The sequence below is a fragment of the Brachionichthys hirsutus genome, chromosome 15, assembly GCF_040956055.1.
Source record: "Brachionichthys hirsutus isolate HB-005 chromosome 15, CSIRO-AGI_Bhir_v1, whole genome shotgun sequence".
Taxonomy (NCBI): Eukaryota; Metazoa; Chordata; class Actinopteri; order Lophiiformes; family Brachionichthyidae; genus Brachionichthys; species Brachionichthys hirsutus.
Window position 1 is genome coordinate 2,775,169 of NC_090911.1, and position 23,041 is coordinate 2,798,209.

At 41.0% G+C, this 23,041-nt stretch overlaps 1 protein-coding gene across 1 annotated transcript in view; it reads right to left on the minus strand.

Moving 5' to 3' along the window:
• brinp2 (bone morphogenetic protein/retinoic acid inducible neural-specific 2) overlaps positions 1–23,041 on the minus strand; it is a 68,048-nt gene that overhangs the window by 32,022 nt on the left and 12,985 nt on the right. The window contains exons 2-4 of the mRNA XM_068748651.1: positions 15,752–15,942; positions 13,886–14,067; positions 8,115–8,220 (exon numbers count right to left, since the gene is read on the minus strand). Coding sequence (XP_068604752.1) covers positions 8,115–8,220; positions 13,886–14,067; positions 15,752–15,942 — 479 coding nt within the window. The remainder of the gene's footprint in view (positions 1–8,114; positions 8,221–13,885; positions 14,068–15,751; positions 15,943–23,041) is intronic.

Consider the following 23,041-nt stretch of genomic DNA (forward strand, 5'->3'; position numbering starts at 1 on the left):
ACTTTTCATGGTTGGTGTGTAAAGATACCAAGAACAATCTAGAACCATTTGATGATGATCCAGATCACCATGTGGATGGTGTAGATCTAATTATGAGGGAATGTGTGTTTTAGGAATGAGCAGCTTAGCGGAGGTCTACGCTCTATAGTTTGTTGATAAATCTTAAAAATTATGTTGCATTGACAGAAATAGTTCAAGTATTGTAGCTGTTAGCCTGAAGATAAATGCTGTTCCATTTCAATGAGAAGGAATAAAAGCGATTTCCTATTAACAAGTGGCCAAAAGCATTAAGGTGAATGGTGAATGAATAATAGTGTCAGTCTCCTGTGGACAAGCATTTCTTTTAATTGTTTTTGGAATGATTGGCTGTTTGCTGTCAGCAGAATTAGCTTTTTATTATCCCTTTTAAACTTTCTTATGACACTGCTGGGACCGTATTCACCCTACAGCCTGCTTTGTGATCATTTCGAGACTATTCACATAGAGGAGTGCTGAGGACTGACAGCGAGCTTCATCACATGGTGCAAGAGCAACACACACAAAGAGCTTGTTGAATGCTTCACACTCGTTCTCCGCTGCAGATGTCAGTCTCCCATGCTTTGCCTGAATTATGGTGTTAATTAATGGGAAGGAAATGGTTCATGCACGTCGTGATGTCATGAAATCGGCCTTTTGGATATAAAATGTTGGTACACTTCCAGCGTATTCTCATAGTCATGTGTGTGAAATGTTGTCATGCTTACCGGGTGATTCCATTCACATTCACGAATGGATGGACAAGCAGGACAAAGAAAACACACGATGTCTCTGACCATGGATGCTGTCGGCATGGAGGCATAAACATCGTGAATTATTTATTTGAGGATTTCGTATTGATAAATCAGCTTCTAGTTTTAGGGGAAACTGTAGCAGAAGTGGAAGTGAATTCAGTTTCTATATGTTTCTATGTAATAAAGAACTCTTTATTGACTTTCGAACGGAGAAGAAGAGGTGGAAGTGACAGAGAGCCATGTTTCACCTTTGTCTGCTTCTCACCGCAGGCACAGGTGAAGCATCTCACGTGATGCAGCTATGCTGATGCGAGATCACAGCAGCTGCAGCAGCCAGCCTTCAAGATAACAAACATCAAAGTGCATAATTGAACAATATAATTGTTTCTTGCGGCCATTGATTGGTGGAGGACAAAGACTCATGAGACGTTTAATGCTAATTTTACAAAGAGACGCTTTAGTGAGGTTGTGTGACTGAAAGAGTGTTAATTCCTCAGGTGAGAGCAAGGTCAAAGGTACGTGAGCTGTGTGACCTTCTGACAGCATCAACTAAGGGACTTGTGGTAACATTATCTCTCCCCTTAAACTGAGAATGTGTGAACAGTGACCTTTGCAAGAGAGAGGGAGGAGACGCATGAGAACGCTTACAGTCAAGCCCACATGTACTCTGTGTATTACTGCAGTGTCCTTGATGGCTACTTTAGTCTTTCAAAATAAAAGAGAAGGTGAATATAAACTTGACCTCTTCTGCGCACCTGAATGCCATCAGTCATTCTCTCAGCATCCGTCAAACTGCCGGTTTTCCAGCGGTAAGCCTGAAGCCGCCGCCTTGATCTGTAAGTCCAGCCTCACCCGACAGTTCTGTGTGACTGATTTTCAAAGAATTGATTATTTGGAATTTTGTGACAAAAGGACCCTTTATTCCGGAATATGGCCGTTTGTGTTGTGGGTCCATTTGTGAGTCGGATGAAATGATAAAATGATTAATGTGCCAAAAAGCTGTCGCCACAATTCCCTGCCATGTGTGTTTTTTGGCTACCTTGCCCAGTCATGATAACAAACATGCATCCTACCACTGGGGGCTGAGCCCCCGCTTGCTCCCAGTGCAACAATGCAAACAAATCAAGTTGCCATTGTTAAAATATGTATATAGCAATCGCAGCTTTATGCATCAGAACTTTTTGAAATGCTTTCTCAATATAAACATCACATTAGCACAGAGTTTGTAAACTCTAAATATATACAGTATAGCTTTAAGTCAGATAACATTTTCAATGTTATCTGACTTAAAGCTATCTGACGTAAAGCTCTTAATCTGATGTCATTATCAGACCCACTAAAGACCTGCTTAAAAGCGAAACATGCACCTGCTTAAAAGCAAAACATGCACCCACCCTTCAAAAAAAAAAATCTGATTTTGTGTAGAACATATTTCCTGTTGCTCCCATCACAGCCATAACGGGAGAGAACGGACGCCACAATGTGATCTAACACATTCCCCCTCTCAAAATATATGAATCTCATTTTGATCAGTTTCATATTGGGAAAATGTTCAATGACTTAAAATGTCATCAACTCATTTATTTGGTTTTGCAAGCCAGGATTTGTAGTTCACGAGGTTCACTTCTCCACAGCAAGCTGTCTCATCACAGATTCTGTTAAATCATTCATAGAAGATCCCACGGTCAGAAATGTGGTTCTGTGTAGGAAATGTTTCTGCGCTGGCTATCTGGGCAATAAGAAAAAAATGTTCTACACCAGGGGTGTCAAACTCATTTTCTCCAAGGGCCACATCAGCATTATGGTTGCCCTCAAAGGGCCAGTTGTAACCCCATTTACAGATTAAAATCAGTTACAAATACACATCAACTCTGATTCACTTTTACTTTTCAGCATTTTACAAAAACAAATGTCTGCACAAAGCTCTTGCGGGCCACAAAAAATGACGTGGCGGGCCACATTGGCTCCCGGGCCAAAACGTCCATTGTAGTTTTGTATATGAATTAGTAAAGCAGTGAAAGAGAGAACACGTGTGTTGTTGGGTAAGGGGTTTAGGAGAATGGGATTCACAAGAGGAATGATCAGCTGGCGTCTCATCCGGGGTGTACCCCGCCTCTTGCCCTTGCCAGCAGGGAAAGGCTCCAACAACACCCGTGACCCACATGGTGAGTAAAGCGGCCGTTAACTGCGATCGCCTCGCCTACAGGAAGACTGATGGATGGATTCACACTAAACTGCAGATGAACAGCAGGTATAAAAAAAAAAAGAAACAGCCTGAAGCGGGGGCTCACCCACTGCCCACTTTACCCGTTACCCCCCGCGATCACCACCCATCTGCTATAAACGAGATATTTCTTTCTAATCCTTTTTCTGTAGAAATTGTCCCACTACTCTGAAACACACTCCGAGCTGTTGATGAGGAGGAGATAAGACCGTTGGCTTTGCCAGTGACCCGACTAACATATGCATGGCCTGGCAGATATATTGCTGCATGGAACATGCCCTATGTTTCCCCCTCTTCTGCTCATTCTCAGCATATTTTTTGTTCAATTTTCGGCAGGCTTTTCACAAAGAATAAATCTCTGACAATAGTTTTCCCAAAGATATAGCGATATGATAGTGGTATGAAAAATTCAGGGCACGAGGGGAAGGAGTCGATAAGGCCTGCTTGAAGACTATTCTCTGGGAGTTTGAGTTAAAAGGGCAAAATGCCCCCAAAGCACAAGAACTTCTTCAAAGGAGCTTTTATGTGTCCCTCTCCTATATCTTCCCTTCTCTTTACCCATGACATTACTATATATATCTGTGATGTCAGAGACGGCACCAAAAAATACATTGGCAAACTATTTACCGGTATATTCTGCATCATACAGGTCAGGCGGTGTGGTGAGGATCCGTTTCAATGGCTGCCCAGACTTTGGCCTTAGCAGTGGGACGCACTTGACAGACCTCACAGACTGCTGGATCTCACAAGCATCTGTCCTGAGGCCCTGCTCAGGCCATTGATGGTAGTCCAGCTGAATTCTGTAACAGTGTGTGTGTGTGTGTGTGTGTGTCCCTGAAGGGGGCCACATAGACGTTGAAATCAGCCAATAGGGTCACTGCAGACCAACACCAAGGCCTGCAAATTCATTTTTGTGTTTGTATCATAAAATCCTTTCTAGAACATAATCCGATACAAAATGTCGACTGCATGTTAAATCCATCCATCTATCCATTTTCTAACAATCATCTCATCTCCAGCTGCTTTTCTGCAGGTTCAATCTCAGAATAGACTGAATTAAATTCATTTTATTTTGGTGAATTCATAAAGATTTTATTCCTATTTTCTCTTGATCACCAAGTTCAAGTATATTTAGAGATGTAACAAATAAATAATATATTATATTGAAGGTATTGTTGCTCTAGGCTTAAATGTTCTGTTGGGACTGTCGGAGGAGTTCAGAACTCAACTCAGTGCCATTCTTGTATTTTCTTATTGTTTTGGGCCACACTACTCCACATATTGAAATTCTTTCTTTTGGTCTTCAGAAATAGTCATGTGCCTGCAGAATGGAACATTTCACCGTGTCTGGGAATTTCACGGGTGTTAATTGTGCTAATGATTAAATTCATGCATTTGCACCTCCTCGTGAATGCTGTTCGGTGGCATTCTTCAGGCTCAATCAAGTGTGCAAAGGAGGAAAGTTTGGTCAATTCAATTTAGAAAGTTACAGAGGCAAACATTAAAGACAGAGAAATTGTTGTTGAATGAGTCACACTGTGGCGTCGGTGTTTATTTAAACATCAACACCACAAAAAATGCCGCCTTCTGTTGCTGGCAATGCCGATAAATGCCGAACGACTGAACCACACAGTAATACAGGAAACTATCACATTTAAATTCCTCACCTTGTGCTGGGATTCACCACACAGACGAGGGAGAGCTGGAAACTAGCCTACTTTTATTAGGGTCATGCACCCAAAGCAAGGTGGTTGGAAACAGCTTCAGTAGCTACTGCACATTTAGCAAAATGTTGAAGAAAGAAACGTGAACGTGAAGGTAGCAGCTAGAAATTGTTAATAATACTGAGAGAAATTTGAGGTTTTACATAGTTTCTCTGAATCCAAGCGGGGTTTTTTTAAATGCTGCCCCTCATTTCAGCAGAAATGGGAATATTGACTGCATTCCAACTTTACAATAGAAAAGCAAATTATACTTTGGAGATGTCTGAAGGACCCACTGTGAAGCAGTGGCTGGGTGGAATGTGGGATTAGATACCGTCTCAAGGACAAACTTAAATGACTGGAACCTCTGCTCTCACTTTGTCTTCTCTTTGGAAGACGTCACCGATCGATACAGGTGATTATGCCTTATGATTGATCCTAAAGGTAAGGACGAGGCCGGGTGGTGGGCTTGGATAATGGTGTTTTGATAGTCTACTTTCTTTACACTTTTAATCATTCTAACCTTTATAAATATTTTTTATTTTATACCGTTCATTTGCAACAAAATATTTGGAGGACACACGGTGAACATTATGGTCAATATTTCAAGTAGTATCGTCAATCAAATTACTAACTCATGTAGAACATGCAGACCATGCTGACGCAGGGAGAACATACAAACCCAAATAGGATTCAAAGCCGGTACCTTCTTGATATGAGGTGGCAGCACTTCCCGCTGCACCAGCATGAGACATTTAAAACATGGCCTTTTAAATAATTATATTATGTGTGTCTTAAAAAAAATGAATGTAAAGAGACAATTGATTAAACTGATTGCCTTTCTCTATCATGAAAGGAGGCACTATTTTATTGAACAACCCTGCATTTAAATTGAAAGCAGTGTGCCTGAGGAAACAAACGCTGCTTTGAAATGTAATACATCTCTTTGGCAGGCAGTGAATTTGTCCAATTTGGAAGATTTCCCTCTGGCTCCGACACCAAGTAACACAAACACACCAGTGGACACCTCCAAAGACCCCGATGCAAAAAGGTCTGACAAAAAGCTGAATGAGAGATAACATCTCTTTGATACCGCAGCACCATGGATTTATGGCCTCTTAACAGTGAGGATGGCAGTTTCCAAACGAGAGGGACGGCATGAATCACATGCCAATTACCTACTTAATGATTCTGATATCTAATGAATTTTCCACGGGGCACAATTTTAAATTACATTAAAATATTCCAATTATTGCAGTTCAAAGTTTTGCACAGACTACACCTCTCTAAAGTACGGCTCTCAAAAATGTTTCCAGGGGTGAACACTGCTTGTGACCGGTGTGGCCAAGAGCAGACCACACTGGCTCATACGTTCTGGAAATGTCTTGACATAATGCCTTATTGGGCCAAGATATTTGACATGTTGTTGAACATTTGTCAGACACAACTACACCCTGATCATATGTTGGCATTATTTGGAGTACCCTCAGCCTTGACTAATCTCTCGAACAGGCACAAAACGGTTATTATTATTATTATTATTATTAAATGTGTTACAGTGTTGTCTAGGAGACTGATCCTATTAAACTGGAAACAAAAAAAAACTTCCATCCTACTTAAATCTCTTACGTGATGTAATGAAACGCGTTCAATTGGAGAAAATGAAATTCGAACTGAAACGGAGGGTAGATGATTTTTATTTGACATGGGATGCTTTTTTGGAGTACTTCGGCAAAAATAAACAGAAATAAAGATACAAATGCATATATATGACTAACTTGACCCCATGTGTGCTGCTCACCGTAGCCTAGTAGATAATAATCTTAACTTGAACTATTAGCACTCAAGTCACATCATCCAGTTATCTACTCTTTGCATGTTGATGTGAAGAATGCTGCGCTGCTAATTTTCCTTTTTCCTTTGACTCATAACAGCAGCTGACTTCATTAAACCTTTACCACAGTCATGAGTGAGAAAAATATCATCCTTCCAAGGAATAAATAAATCTGCACAGTGTATACTGCTGCACAAACACAACGCCGTTACAGTTTTTCTCAGTCGCTTTGGTGCTTTTCTCACATCACTATTAACATTTGCACAGCAGTTAGTGCATTTCTCAAGACAATTAGTGCAAACTGTGAAACCTATTGGATAACCTGCAAAAGCACGTCACCTGCTCCAAATGGACAGTCCATTCCTCAAAAGCAAGTCTTCATGTCAATGAAGCTGCCGGCATCATCAGAATGAGAAGTCTTGACTCCATCGTTTATGAACAAGAGAGTCAAGTGGCTCTGTCATCTTCTCGTTGTTACACTTCATTCTCTCAGTGTTTTCCAATGCAAAAAAGGTCAGAACTCGGTGCCATGACCTGAAAATGCTCCAGACAGCAATATACACTAATAAAGCCATTTGAAAACTACAGTAAAATTACACATTGCTGTAGTTAGGGGAGTAAGTGAGTACAACTGAATACGTATGTTTCACATCTTCAATGTATGCGCTTTGCAATTCTACAGCATTGTACCCGAACACGAGTAACAAGAGTACATATGGTACCCAAACACGGTAAATCATTCTGGCACATCCGGACTTTCCTGTCTATCTGGACGCGTGTTCTCATCTACATCACAACGGATATCATCGCTTGCAATGCAGCGAGGAAAGAATCCCCTGGAGTGGTGAATCCACGCTCTGCATGACGCTGCTGTGACGTAATCACGTGCTGCAGCCGTGGCTGCTAGCGCCTCCATTTGATCACTAGTTCAACAATGTTGCATCTAAGGACTCTCAAGCAATGAAATATTATTATTAGTTTTATTGGGAATGACTGTTCAGCATCTGTAAATATAAATATAAAACAGCAGAGAATTGTATGAAAGCAAATGATGCATGTGCAAAAGCATTTGCAATTTGCTCAGAGGAAGGAGAAATTGCTACTATTATGAGGAGGTTGGACTAATAGTTATGATAATTTTCATTCTGATCTGAGAAAAGCACCAAAGCGACTGAGGAAAACTGTAATTGTACAATGAGACGCAAATACGGATATGAAGCCAAAAACATTACACAGACTTCTTTTTGTTGACTATGAAGATGATTGTATTCTGAAGACATTTTTATCAAATGATGAGGCTAGTTTGTTTGAGCTTTATTAAGCCTGAGTGTTCCAGGTGTAGCGGCCGGGTTAGGCTTTGGGTCAGTGGAGCCAGATGCAGTCCAACTGCAGTCCGGTAAGATTACAGCTTCCTCATGAGACCGAGAGCCACTCAGGTAGAAGAGACATATAAGCCACTGCAGCGTAAAGCAAAGGGCAATCCCACCAACGACTACACGGGAGGTGGGCGGTTTGCTGAGGTGGTTGCAGGTGGCAGTGTGTGTGTGTGTGTGTGTGGGTGTGTGCACGTTATCCAGCCTTACCCTTTAGATGTATCTTATTTTCTGGGCTATGCACCAGCACCGAGCTAACTGAATCCAAGCTGTCATAGTTACTGCAGCCGAGAGGACCCGTCCTTGTTTCAGTTACCTAGGAAACGGAGGAAGAAAGATTTGATTACAATATATCTATCTATACATATGATTGTTTTTTTTACGGTTGCTTCTTAATGCCCCCTTTGCTGGGAATGTGACAAATGTTTGAGGCTTAGGCCTGGGATGTGGCAGAGAGCTTTGTAACCATGTTTTTCTCTCCTCCCACACCTGCAGCCACAGCGGCCCCCCATGAGGCAACTCTATCCATAGTGGAGCGAGAGGAGATGAGAAATGTGAATATATGCACAATACCCCCCCTGCTGAATAGTGCCCTCTCTTGCAATGTTACTTAAAGAAAGTAAAAGCAATCCCAGATCTGCCCCGTGATGCAGATTAGCACCTAAATTCGATGGATAACATTTGGGCCCAGTCTTCCCACTGCGTTTCACAGAATCACAGAAACGTTTCAGTTGTATTTTGGTAATTCTGTAAACAAATCAAGCAAGCAAACAACAAATGAACAGAGATGAACAGAAACAGAGGTAACCATTTTGTGATTGTTGGATGATTATCATGCTTTGAACACCGGCCAGGAAAGAGAACAGTGGGACAGGAAACAAAAGGTCTGACAAAAACATTCTGCTGACCCATCGATTCTGCCTGACCTACTCCATTCATGGGCTATTTGCTGCAACATTTCACAGAAAAACAAAATATATTTTACCAAATAACTATTTTAGCATGCAACTTAACCCCAGATCAGAGACAGGCCCAGACCTCTCCTATCCCTTGTTTTGAATGTCTCTCATCTGTCCTGACTTTTTAAATGTGTGGCACATAAATAAAATGAATCATTAAATCACAATAATTGAATATTTTAATTTAAGAGCTCCTCAAAAATTAAGCACCGTCCTGCATTATTGTAATTTGGTTTATCTCTTTGGGGAACTTTGTATTTCACGAGGAACTAACTTTTCTTACACAAGAATGAATAGAACCACAATACTCTGAAGTCTCCATTTAATCGCTGCAATCAAGGTCAATAAATTAATTATTATTACACAAACATCTGATATGAATATTAGGAACAGAGAAAATAGATGCAAAACGTTGTGTGACGTGAAAAATGGCCGGCTGCATGGGGATTATTAAAGAAAGAAAGAAAGATAATTATCCTGCAAAATAATCAATGTCGAATAACGCAGCTGTCACAAATTAACCATCCTTAAAATTGCCCCTCTCATTGTCAAACTGCTTTGTATTCAGGGTGCATCTACAATGAATAGAATGAAACGCAACCCTAAGAGGTGCGGCATCAGAACACATCTCAACTAGAAAACGACAATCAGAGATTGCAGACCCTCGCCTCCAAAAGACTATTGGATCTTGTGAGACAGTAAACAGGGCTTCCGGATCAGAGGGGCCAAACCTGCTCGAGCTTGCTGCTCCTGAACGTACTACAAGACACCTTCTGGACTCTTTTTCCCATCATGCCATTCGTGTCCCTCCCTCTTAAAGTGACACTCCCATGTTACAGCACAGGCACAATTCCAGATGTAAAAATAATTCTAGAATCAGATCCGGATCAATGCCATTCTCGTGGAGGACCGAGCCACGGACAGAACCTTGCTTGTGTAAAAACTTCAAGTCGATTGGGTTACTAGTTATTGAGTTATGCGCTCGGAGAGACAGACAGACAAGCAAGCAAACAAGCAAACAAACAGACAAACGCACCCAATTGCAATACCCTCGCCTCCCATCAGGGCGTTACCATGGTTTCAGCATCAGCATCACGCATGCTATGTTTGTGTAAATAAAGCAGCATGTATTGCAGCAATGTTTGTTTTTGCCACAATCCATAGTAAAAAGGACACTGTCATGAACTCATCTTCAATGACATCTTACAGATATCATTGATCTTAAATTGAATTTAAAAGAAGTTGCTGCCTATCTTAGTTTGACAATTTTGTTTGTTAAAGTTGATGGATGGAATTTAAATTTGTGAAGTTATCTTCAATATCAAACACAACACTGCATTGGACACGTATGAGTATCAACATTGACTTTCTGTGGGAGGGTTTTATAACCCGAGATAGAGTGGAAGTGGGGATGGCGATGGGCCCAGCCCTCTCCTCTGCCGGGAGCACCAGAGCACTTCAGGGGAAGGGCGAGACAAGGAAAGCAAGAGATGGATGTGGAACTGTAAACATCTGAACTACCGGTACTTAACTTACATGTCAAGGAATTCATTCATTTGTTACACCTACAAAGCGACTAAACACCCAAGTTGTGGTTGTCTCCACTACAAGAAACAGAGAGATGGATGGATGTGTAATGTTTTATAGATCCTCTGCAGTGAGATGGGTGTTCACTTTCAACAGTTGCTGCACTCTGAGGTTTTGTGGCAATGTCTTTACCTGTCTTTATGATTTACATGAGGAAGGTCTCCTCTTCCTCAGTGAAATGCAGTGTCATATATTTGTGTCCTTCTGCTTAAAAGGTCAATGAACCGGCCCACACGATTACTGCACAACATGTGCCCTGGTGCAGATGCACAGCAGGGTAGCTCAGTTTAATATTCTATTTGAAGGTAGAAAGTTTGGGACACTTAATTCTCTTAGAAAATCTATTGAGCGCTGAAGAGAGTTGCTGCCATTCCAGTCTCAGAGGATTGTGTCCATTAGGAATGTGCTAAGATTCCTCAGGAATGCTAACAGAACCAGGTGCTGGATATTCTTGTCATTGAAGTAAAAGTAATATTTTTTTTTGTTTGATATTGTTTTAATTGTGATATCTATTGAATAGACCTAAAAGGTAAAGGTTTCTGTTTGATTTTGTTATTGCAAATGATAAATATCATATGATATTCCAATGATCCTGTGAGAGCTGAATAACTCCATACTGTATATTTCATCATGAGTATAAAGGTCTGTAATAAACATTCACATCCTACATATTATGATTATTTTCAACAGGATAATATGGTCAAAAGAAAAGTGTAGTCTAAACTCAAAGTGTGTTCAAGGTTCCTCCACCAAACGACGGCAGACAAATGTAATGCATTAGAGCGCAAATGCGCACGTGGACACAGGTTAAGTGCATCCCACTCAGTGTCGCTTCCTCTGGGTTGATGAGTGGATCTGGTAGGACGCAGGTGCAGGTGACTCACATACCGGAAGTCCTCCTTTAGCAGGAGCGTGTGAAGGATGCTTTTCTCCAAGCTGTGCTCATGTCTGCTGTTTTGTTGCACTTGGAAGTGTGGATGTGTGTAGGCGGACATGCAAAAGACAATTTACCTGTCTGCCAGTCCTCAGGGAGAAAATTGCCAAATCAGGTTCTGTTGTTTGTTTGTTTCTTTCTTTACTTGGAAGACTCTTTTTAAATATAAGATTTAAGAAGGTAACGGGTAACCTTTCCAGTTGTGGCTGACAAATATCCACTATGTGATATGGAAAGAAAAAAGCTCTCAATGTATGTGACAGGACAAACTAAGAACTGAATCAAGAATCAATCTTGAGTATCATGTCTTCTTATTGGTGTTGCGGTTGAAGTCTTTGAGACATAGCGTCCACTCACTCATCCACTGCTGTAAATGGCTTTTTTGAGGTTTTCTAAAATCCAGTTGAATTCTCAAAAAAAACATTTTTTTATATTTTAGGGAATTCATTTTGGAGTTATAACTCAATAATCTCCTACTTACTTTGGACTTCTGCATGTAACTATATGCCGCCCATAACTGCACTGCATTTACACTATTATTAAGTATCTGTGTTAACAGATATACATACATACTTTTGCACCTTTTCATCTCAGAAGACTTGTTTTCACTGTCAACTTCTCTAATTCTTGATAGTCCCCGTTTTCCTGCATGGAGCAATTATCGCTGTGGCAGCAATAGTGAACCCAACTTTGTTTCGTATTACGCACAGACTCCGGTTCCGTGCCTGCTGTCATGCTGTTGAGTTGAGTCTCTCTTTTTTTAATGTTAGTTTTACAAACACGTTCAAAATGCTGTCAGAAACTCTTAGAAATGTCTGAGGTGGGTGGACAGGAGGACTGAGAAGAGCTACTGGTGTGTCCTTGCTGCTGACAGCAGCTACTCAGACTCTGCAGCAGAGACAAGGTAAGCAGGTAGTTCCTATCTATCTATCTATCTATCTATCTATCTATCTATCTATCTACCAATTAAAAAAATAATTGTGTTTAGCTGTGGGGTGTTCAAAAATAAACACTTACAAAGTGCTTCAAGTAAAATGTGTCCCATCTATGAGCACCTCAACAAAAATAAAATTCTAAATCATCAATTATCTTGTATTAACCTTTCAGACAAATACAGCAAGTAAGTACAGAGTACTTTGTGTGTGTGTGTGTGTGTGTGTGTGTGAATTAAGTGCCATTGCTGTTTAATGAGCATTACCTCTTTTGTTGGGTCTAACTACCATAATTCACCTAAACAACTGCGTAACTTACTTTGAGTCAGCGGAATTTGCCAACACCATCTGGCTCATCAGGACACTCGCAAATGTAAAAGCACAAGGCTAGTTTAACACAAAAATCATCACACAAAATATCACTACAGATGCCAAAAGGAATAATAACAAAATAAATGGCTTTCTGAATGCACCACCCCACTAAATAGCTAGTTAGACTAGTTACAGCACAAACACCACCCTTCTTCATCAGCTGGCAGATACTTAGGCCTGCTGTAATTCAAATCCAGCTTTATGTTGTTGGACTAATCAAACATTCCTCTCTGGTAAAAGCAATTTGCAATTTAAGTCCAAGAAGCATTGATGTTTTCTGTTTCCCATTTACAATCATTCAAGGCATGGTGGGAAAATCCATTGCTTCCAATCCAAGTTTAAGTGTCTCTTGGCAACAACATCTGTCGCTCTCACCTCCTCTTTAACACCAGTGTGTTGAACGCGGCATTTCTGTTGACAGCATTTGGAAATGATCCCTGTTATACGAGGTACACAGAAAGCTGCGATTTAGCAATTATTCATTTCAGTCATATTTTCGATTTAATTCAAAGCATAGAAGCACAGTCCATCCACCCACGAGCCGGCTGCCATGGCATGGCATTTAACGGATCTGTTCCAGCAAGGAAAATGTATTGCTTGTTTGTGCTATGCTTCATGAGTAAAGAAGGGTATGCACAAAACAAAATCAAATGGAGGATAGAAAAGACAGTTTCTGTTTGTTTTCATTCTGTGGTTTTGTAGGAAAATAGTTCTGTGCAATCAGTGATGTAGAGCGCTGATGGCAGATTTTGCATTAATCAATAGCGAGTCATCAAAGCAAGTCCATTGTTCAATCAGGTCACTGAAATTAAACAAAGAACCGTCTGGATGTGCTAAAGGTCATAAGGTGCAACAAACGCTACGTTCAGAGCGGCTTCGCTTCGAAATCAAGCAGCTTTCTACAAAACGGATGATAATTACGAGGCGTTTAACCCTCGTGTGATGTAAGTGCACGCAAGGGAGAACACACACCAGTGTGTGAGCCAGTCCAGATGGCGCAGCGAGCGTGAATGCACTTCTCCCACTAGAATTCTACGGAAAATTAAAAAGTCCCCATCAGCTTTTAATCTTGAAAAAGATTGATTGTATGCACACCTTGAGAGCTACAAATATGTAAAAACACGAACACATTACTTGCTATAGATGCAGCAGGAGCTCTCGATCCCCAAGGGACAGATTTCACATGCATTGCTGTACCTTAATAGCAGCGGTGGCGATCTGGAGGTGGTGCAGTCGCCTCAGGGTGCTCTCCCGATCCGTGAAGTAGGAGGCCGCCAGCTGATGCAGCAGCTCCAGAGACACCACGGAGCTGTTGCCGTTACCTTCCGACTTCTTGTTCAGCTTCTGCTTGTCCAGGAAAATGGTCAAAGACTCTTCACCTATGGATGAATAATGAATTAGTCATTGTTGTCATCTTATTATTTTACAGTGGGAAAATTAAGTTGAAGGGTAATTTCCTTTGCAACACTCCCCAAAGCCAGTGACATAGTCTGGTGTTAATCCAGAGCTCACAACGTTACACAGACACAGATAGAGACAGACAGAATCTGGCATTTCATTGGCATGATTCAACTGTGCCATCCCCCTGCTGAATATTCAGTTAGAGCTAAACCACTAGCATTAGATTCTTGACAAAAGATAATGCGTTTTATGTTTTGTTTCATATCTTATTACCTGTTTTTGGCTCCCAGCATTACTAACTAGAATTTAGTGTGATGAGTAAGTAATTTATTTTCACTTTTAAAATGTTTGTTTCCACAAAAACGCCACTATTATCAAATATAACCATTATATTATTATATATATACAAACACACACATCATGAAAAAGCATGATCTACACATTATTTCACAGGTGTTCCCCATACTACTACTACTACTACTACTACTACTTCTACTACTACTTCTACTGCCAGTACTACTTCAAAATACTTATTTTATAAACTCAGTATTTGTTGCACAAACCATATTTTGTTGCTGACTAAGACAACCATGAAGAGCAAGAACGAAAGAGACAAAAACAAGAGAACGGATGGGGGAAAAAAAGGACAGGCAAGTGTGCCTTCAATCAGCAACAGTCTAATCAGTATGCAGTGTGGTGCAGGGAATTTATTTCAGACTGTTAATTACATATAGAGTCAACCTATCAGTCTGACATCACTGTTCCATCCCCCACCATGATGCCCTGCTGCCTGCATGCAGCGATAAGTAGGAAGTTCATCACTGGAAGATTGTTGGGTGACAGTGTGTGTAGAAACGGCTCTTCTGTGTCACCAATGTGTTGCAGCCAATGCCTCCTGCTTCAGGAGATGTATGTCGCTTTAAATGACAGTGTTTTATCAAAATGTAAAGCCCCTTAAACCCCAACAAGTCAGTAGGCACAACCAAGTACCTTCAATATGCAGTATAATTCTAAATCTAAAAACCCGACTTTGATGCAACAGTGGTTTAGTTGCTGAAATAGTTATGCTCATGATCCATTTGGCACAAGTTGCTTCATAAAAAAGTGCAACAAATGTACTCATATATCAGCGCTGCTGCTGTAAGCGACCATCGGAGTCCGCATCCATATTGCCGTGGCTACTCTGAACATATCACAGGTCCTAGCCTTGTTTTGTGAGGTGCACGTGATCAATATTGCTCACGACTGTGTTTTTCACGAGTTACTTCGCTCTTCTGGGAGTGAGGTTCAAACGAAAATCAATGGAAAGAGACACATGAAGAAATGGGTCAATGTAATCCCAGGCTTTGTGTGGCTCTTGCAGCTGGATGCAATAATGTTCATCACGGGGAAGGATGAGTGGAACATTACCAAGGATCGATGTAGAACGATGTAGGTGCGTGATGCGGTGTTGTTGCCACATGCTTTCCATATAATATTTCAATGCGGCAGCAGCAACCGCTGCAGATACAGCACTTCCTCAGTGACGCAATATCCTGCAGAACTCATTTTGCTGTCAATTCCTCTGAGACCTTAAATGAGTAGCTGCTCTATTTTAGTGTGCACAGAAACATATCTAAACCCAGGCTAAAGGTGGGGGTGTCACCTGCAGTTCTTGCTTACCTCCCAGGGTAGCAGAAACTAAGAAGTGGGTCCCGTACTTCTTGATGAGGTTCTCGTTGATTTGCTGCAGGGTTGGCCGTCGCCCTAGTAGCCGCAGGTTGCGCAGAAACTCTGGCGCTAAGGGTAGCGGAGCTTTGAGGAAATCCCTCTTCTCTGTTGCAAGGCCGTTCACCTTCCAGTGGCTGAATTCCCTGCAATTATGAATAAGACGATTACAGATGCATTCACACATAAAGGAGTCTGATAATGCGATTTACTGAGCCATAAAAACAGTTTAAGTGTGCTAACTGTAACAGATCCAATTAAGTGTGAAGTAAAATTACCATATTCTGAACAATTATTCAAGTCTATTCAAGTATAGAAGAATTCAAGTCCCAAAATTAAAGCAGAATGACCATCAGGGAAATATGATCAGTTTGGCAATATTGCTACTCAAATGACCTTATCTAAACTGTATTTAGTAAATACAGGACTAAATGTAATGGCTTAATATACTGCTGGTTTCTTAAAACACATTTATGTTTAGTATCAACATTATGAATGTAACAACTAAATCAAGCTATCATGTAAATGCGAACAATTAAAATTGAATTATTTGCCAGTTGTGGTCAAATATAAGCATGACGTTGTAAAAGACTCGCAGCCATTCACCATAGAATGATGTCAGCACTGTATGTTTTTGTATAGTACGAGATTATACTCGATTAAAGTACAATATCACTAGTGCTGCAACTTCACAACCAAACTTGCCTCCTCCGTTTTGAGTTTGTGCTGCAAAATGAATGCACTAGCCGTTTGCTAGAAGGACTTCCTGAAGCGGTTGCTTCCATTTAAACTGAGCTTTATTGCTTTTCAATAGCAACTCAAAGCTTCGGTGTTATAAAAGGGATCAATGGGGATTCTTGTCTGCTTTGTTATTGATTATTGTTGTGCTTTGCTGAATAAAATACAATTTGCTGCGAGAGAAAGTGCAAAAGCTCTGCTTGAGCTGTAAATAGTATTTGTTATCAAAAGTCCATTCAGACACTCACTTACAGATGAAAATTTAAGGGCAGCTGATGCTGCCAATATTATCACTGCTGCTCATCTGTTTACGTTTATCATTAAAATTAAAGTTGTGCTGATTAACTGATCTTGTGTCTCTAAGGTTAAAAATTTCAAACGTGTATTTATATGAAGATGGATGAGAAATTACATTAAACTACAACTTCTTTGTATTCCTGATGCTGTTTTTTATGGATTGGACAGGATATGTAAAAATAAGCCTTGGCTTCGGGATATTTATTTTACAGTTACAGAGCTTTTTATTTGAGAAAAAAAAATAATTAGTGCGAGCATTTGAAATAATGGCTAAGTGCACACGGCTCAACTTTTAGACTGTGGATTGTAACCAAAATAAACCATCCATTCGAATGATGATTCTATTGTACTTCAGTCGTGCTGCAGCATCGACCTGACATGTGAAGGTTATGAATATACGAACAGCCCAAAGTCACATGAATATTAGCACAGTCGGAACAAACTGGTAACAGTTACTCACTAACAAACATACACACACACACACACACAGAACGGTTTCCCACCGGCTGTCCTTAAAATGCCATTTTACAGTCTATAATTTTATTTTACTGACAACACACTACTGTAATTACCCTGTTGACAGCTTGGTGACAGAACTGGGGCAAATACAAATACCCAATTACCTTAATAATTCAGAACATGGATAGGTTATACAAATGGTACGGCAATGGGCTCAATTAGCTGTTGTTGCGTTGCGTACTACAAGAAGCGGCTCAGATCTGTAAGCATTTAGCACAAAGTGTGACAAAGCTTTCGCCAGAAGAAATGGCCCTGAGAGCATATGGTCAGACTCGTGCTTCATTAGGAGGTTCAGCCTCACATAATGCACCAATTAGTGTCTGCTCCCTGGCCACACTCGGGGCAATTTGTATCCATACATTAACCCTGGGCAATGTGGGTTATCTTCTGAAAGAAGGGCAAATCAGGGAAAGTGAGTGTTAGGACGATAACTGTGTGCATGTTGGTGGGGATAGTGGAGCACAGCCGAACTTCATTGCTCATGTGAATGCATTGTCATCGGTTTGTTTGATTGTTTTTATTGGTCTATTTTCTTCTTTGTTTCAATCGCTACTACAGCAGCATGGACAATGTTACATGCAGAAGAAAGCTTTAATTTTGTTCTACAACTTCTGAGTCACATTTTTAACTGATGCTTACAACATATATATGTGAGTATTTGCAGTGGCCCGATGCTCACTCATCAAACGTAGTTTAGTTGTCGTACCGTACAATAAATTGCATTCCATATTCTAAATCCAGCAGCAGCTGCATGACAAATATCCCAACCAAGAGGTCAATCTCATTTTCAATGCTGCATACAAGAACAATTAGTCTGCAGCTATCACATGCATCAGCAGGCATTAGTTTTAGCTTAGCATTTAGCGCAGTGCGTTGCAGGATGGCAGCCAGTGGTCACGCGTCGATTAACTGGAGCTGATTTAGACTGATGTGTTTTCTGAGCTGCTCCACAGTGACTGAGCACAGAGTGAGAGAGCTGATGCTGAAGGCCCGAAAGCAAAGCGGAGCAGTATTTACTTTCGTCCTCGCCTTCCTTTAGTGGTGAGACTGCTGACTATTTGGCTAATGATGATAGATGGTGTTAATTAAAAGGATTTAGCACAGTGCTGATTGCACCTGCAGCTCCGACACCTTGTTCCACTAAAGCAGAGTGATTTTAAAAAGGAAAAAAAAAAAAAAGATTGCATTTGCTAAAATTTCTCTTGGATGCTTCCCATGGCAACAAGTCGGAAAAAAACACCTGAATGTTGTCAGCTGTCAGACAGAGGAAGAGTAATGGATGGCTGTCAGGGTGAAGGTATTTGCCAAACGCTTCAAGAGCAGCATTGCGACTAAGATGTGCATGCTTGTAGGTCACGCTGAAAATACTTGTCATTTTCCAAAGATGTATATTTATATGTCCTCCTTCACCTCATGGCTTAACTACAAGGTTTGGGGAGTTGTGGAAGGAGGACAGTCGTCTCCCGTAGTCTTCGTCGTCTTATGTAGCAAACCTGTCTCTATCCATGCATTTTCAGATGTGCATCAATTAATTAATGCCAGCCAGTAATGTGAGTTAAGTCCATGCTTTTTGTTTTCAGGTGAAGTTGACCAGCGAATGAGTTTAAGGATTCTAAAGGAAGCAGAGGAGATAAGTAGAGTAAGAGAAAAAAATGCAGAGGAAGACAAGTTCATTTACAAACTGTGCACAGAGGTTTCTACTGTTGAAAGCAAACACACCTGAAACTTCAGGCTTCACCTGAATTAGGTGCGGCGTCGCCTATTAATAAAAAGTGGCCCACATACAGTGCTGGGCTGCTTCTGGAGCTGGTAGTTGATGGTTGCACAACCTTGATGTTTCTCCATGAAATTAGTGCTTCACTGCTCAAAACCGGCATTCCATGGGCATTAAGCATTGATCCATGAGGAGGAGGGTTGATGTGCTCTAAGCAACATTTTCAAAGCCTTTTGATTAAGCACTGGCAAACATGGTTACTGCAGCAGAAAGGATAAAGAGGCAAAGAAGTGAAGCAAGTAATGACATTTTAAACCTAAACCCATAGCAGATTGATGTTTGCATTGTCCAGATATGACTCCTAATGCAGAGTTCATCCAAGGAAAGAATAACTATATATCATTGCTTTATTAGTAAGAGTAGTAGTAGTACTAGTAGTAGTAGTTGTAATGTAGCTAAATGTAGACCCAACAGTCACTTCTTGTTCTTGTACTGCAGAAGAGTTTTCAAACAAAGCTTCTGCAGGATTTGCAAAGGCAATAGGAATTGTTGACTGTTTAACAGACACTTCTTGTGTTCTCTGTTAATTGCAGTCTGTCTTGATAATGGCAATCTTTGCACGAACCCCGCCGGGACCATCCATAATACATAAATGGTTCTGAAGGAGAAATCATGTCCTCGATGTCCAATTAGCCTGCCCTGCGAATAGCTCGTACATCACCAGGTTTACAGCTCCAGTTTTGCAAAGGTCAGCTGCAGGCACGTTGCTTTTTGTTATGCAAGTAGATTGCATAACAAGAGATACTTTTATTCAAACATAATAAGTTGCTTTAGCGGACTACTGTTTGTGTAGAGTACTGCATTGAGAATTAGAGCAAAGCCTAAAGAGTCAAGTTGCAGTTTTCTATCGAGATGATGGCACCATGACAAACACCACCGGAGACGTTTAAAATGTCTTATATGGGAAAGTGCTAATTGGACAATCATATCCATTATCTGCTTTAAAAATAATTGTAAAAATGATAGAAATCTTTCAGAAAATATGCATCAAGGTTTCATTTCCCTTGCTTAATTTGTGCTATTTATTTTCGGTGTTCCGCTGTTTCCCCCTACCTCACTCCGGTTCCGTTTACTGTGATTGCAGTGTGGGCGCAGTGAACTGGCAGAACCACAATGAGACACACCTGCACCCCATCCAGCGCTCATCAGCTCCGATATAGGCCCGGATCTCCTGGCCTGCTCCCTATCCACCGCTCATCAGCTCCGACATAGGCCCGGCTCTCCTGACCTGCTCCCCATCCAGCGCTCATCAGCTCCGACATAGGCCCGGCCCTCCTGGCGTGCTCCCTATCCACCGCCCATCAGCTCCGACATAGGCCCGGCTCTCCTGACCTGCTCCCCATCCACCGCCCATCAGCTCCGACATAGGCCCGGCCCTCCTGGCGGGCTCCCCATCCACCGCTCATCAGCTCCAACATAGGCCCGGCTCTCCTGGCAGGCTTCTGTCAGGTGATGCTTCCACCTCAGTGTTTTCAGTCTCATGGTTCTCGCCGTGTTCCTTCATCGGCCCCTGACTCTGTTAGTGATGCCAGTTCACTTGCTGCTGCCCATAAGTTTTTCAGCTGTGAGGTATTTTGTCAGGTTGTGTAGTACAACAACTACTTGTAAATTACTCCAAAATTAAAATGGCAATGTAATATAACCAAAAACATGCAATTTAGGTCCAGGTCATTATTGTAAATGTCATTATTGTAAATGAGAATTAACTTACCTGACTAAATACATGTTAAAAAATAAAAATATTAAGTCTGACAAACTGCATGTGGGGGCCTCTCCTACATCAGCCAGTAAGCGGCCGACGGCTCCTGCAGCTGTAAATTGACACGTAATATTTGCAAAACTGTCAACCTGAAAGCTGAATCATTCATTCTATTGTCCTGGGACCTAAATTCATTAAAAGTCACTCCACTCTTGTGGGAGTCCACTAGAAATAGACACTCCGCCCAATGTGAAGTTAGGAAGCCAGAGCATGATTTTTTTTTTTTTTTTAATGATGCCTGAGTTGCTCCCACCAGTCATTATAAATCTCCTGAAATGAATTAAACTGGAAACTGACTGCAAGGGACCATCAGGACGTTGATGCCACTCTGACAGCTAATGGGGGCTGCGACACGAAGGAAAGGCGAAGGATGATTTCTAGACAAAATGATAGATCACTCCAACAGATTTACAATCCAGGTGATCGTGTCTGAACGGAAGCACAATAAAGTTTATTCAATGCGGCCCAGGCTGCGTGTTTATTATGGAGGGGAAGTCAAAAATAAGTATTTAAACTTTTTCATGAAATTGTTTTACAGTGTCCTAAATCTGTAAATCACCTGCCTTCTTATTCGGCTGCTGTATCCGGGCTGAGCTTGTCTGTCAGCTAGTTTAGAATTCGTCACGCTTCTGCTGAATATTATTGGCTTGAGAATTTCTTTATGCAATAGATGTCAATGGCACTGCTGAGGCATGACATGCCTGCAGCGAAATGAAGGAGCCATGTTTAGTGCTCTCTAGGCGAAACTAAAAGTGAGAATGAAGTGACAGCATTGGTGAAATATGTAGAAAATACCTATTTTCAAAATATTACTCCTCAGTTATACAGCAAAACATGGAACTTACACTGTAGCTATTTTATATAAACTAGTTTACATTAGCTGTAAATTGTTAGCTTCGCTCAGGAAAACTCTTTCTATTGGCCTAATGGTTACAGAATATGCTCGTACAGAACAATTAAGAATTCGCTAATGTGCTAAAAAGGATTCGTTTGTCTTGGAACGGTGTGGTGGACAAGGCAGAAGACAGAAGGGGAGCACTCCAGAGACATGATCTATGGAGGATCCCGTCCTTTGGGTTCTGATTAATTACTGCACATTCAGAGACGTTCCTGCATATAAATTCAACTCATTCAACAAATATACACTGTATGTATTATATACACTCACAGTGTCTACTATTGTACTTTCTTCTTGTCCCGTGAGGGGGTCGCCACAGCTCCTCCACTTCACCCTGTCCTTTGCATCGTCCTCCCCAACACCAGCCACTCTCATGTCCTCCCTCACTACGTCCATGTATCTTCTCCTGGGTCGTCCTCTAGCCCTGTTCCCTGGCAGCTCCATCCTCAGCATCCTTCTACCGATATAGTCCCTGTCTCTCCTCTGGACATGTCCAGACCATCAAAGTCTGGTCTCTCTGACCTTGTTTCCAAAACGTCTAACCTTCACTGTCCCTCTTATTGTCTCATTTCTAATCCTATCCAAGCTGGTCACTCCCAAGGAGAACCTCAGCATCTTCATCTGCTCACAGTGTAAACTAGTAGAATTATAACACTTCTGCCAAGAAGTTTAATTCCTTTTCTTATTAGTTTCTTTATTAACTGAAAATGTTCTTTTTATTTTAGAAATAGAACGCACACAGCTTTTTTTTGTGTTGTTTTGTGTAGATTTGCATCAAAGTAATATGGAAGCAGGATTGCTGTTAATGTTGGTGCAACAGTATCTGGAGTAATTGAGCTTTGCTTTTGTGCTGTTCCTTGGAGGCGTATTTTGCTGAAGGATGTAAAAAACAACAACTTATACCTCAGGATTTGTGACGCGCTTTGACTCTGATCGCCAACCTTCCTGTATTAGTATTGTAATAGCAATTGCGATACTTTCATCGCAATTTTCATCTGTAAGTGAGTGTCTGAATGGACTTTTGATAACAAATATTATTTACAGCTCAAGCAGAGCTTTTGCACTTTCTCTCGCAGCAAATTGTATTTTATTCAGCAAAGCACAACAATAATCAATAACAAAGCAGACAAGAATCCCCATCGATCCCTTTTATAACACCGAAGATTTGAGTTGCTATTGAAAGGGTGAATGCTTCACTTTCCCTGTTAAATTCCTCTTAGTTATTTGTGTGTGTGAGCACATACGTGAGAGAATTTCTTG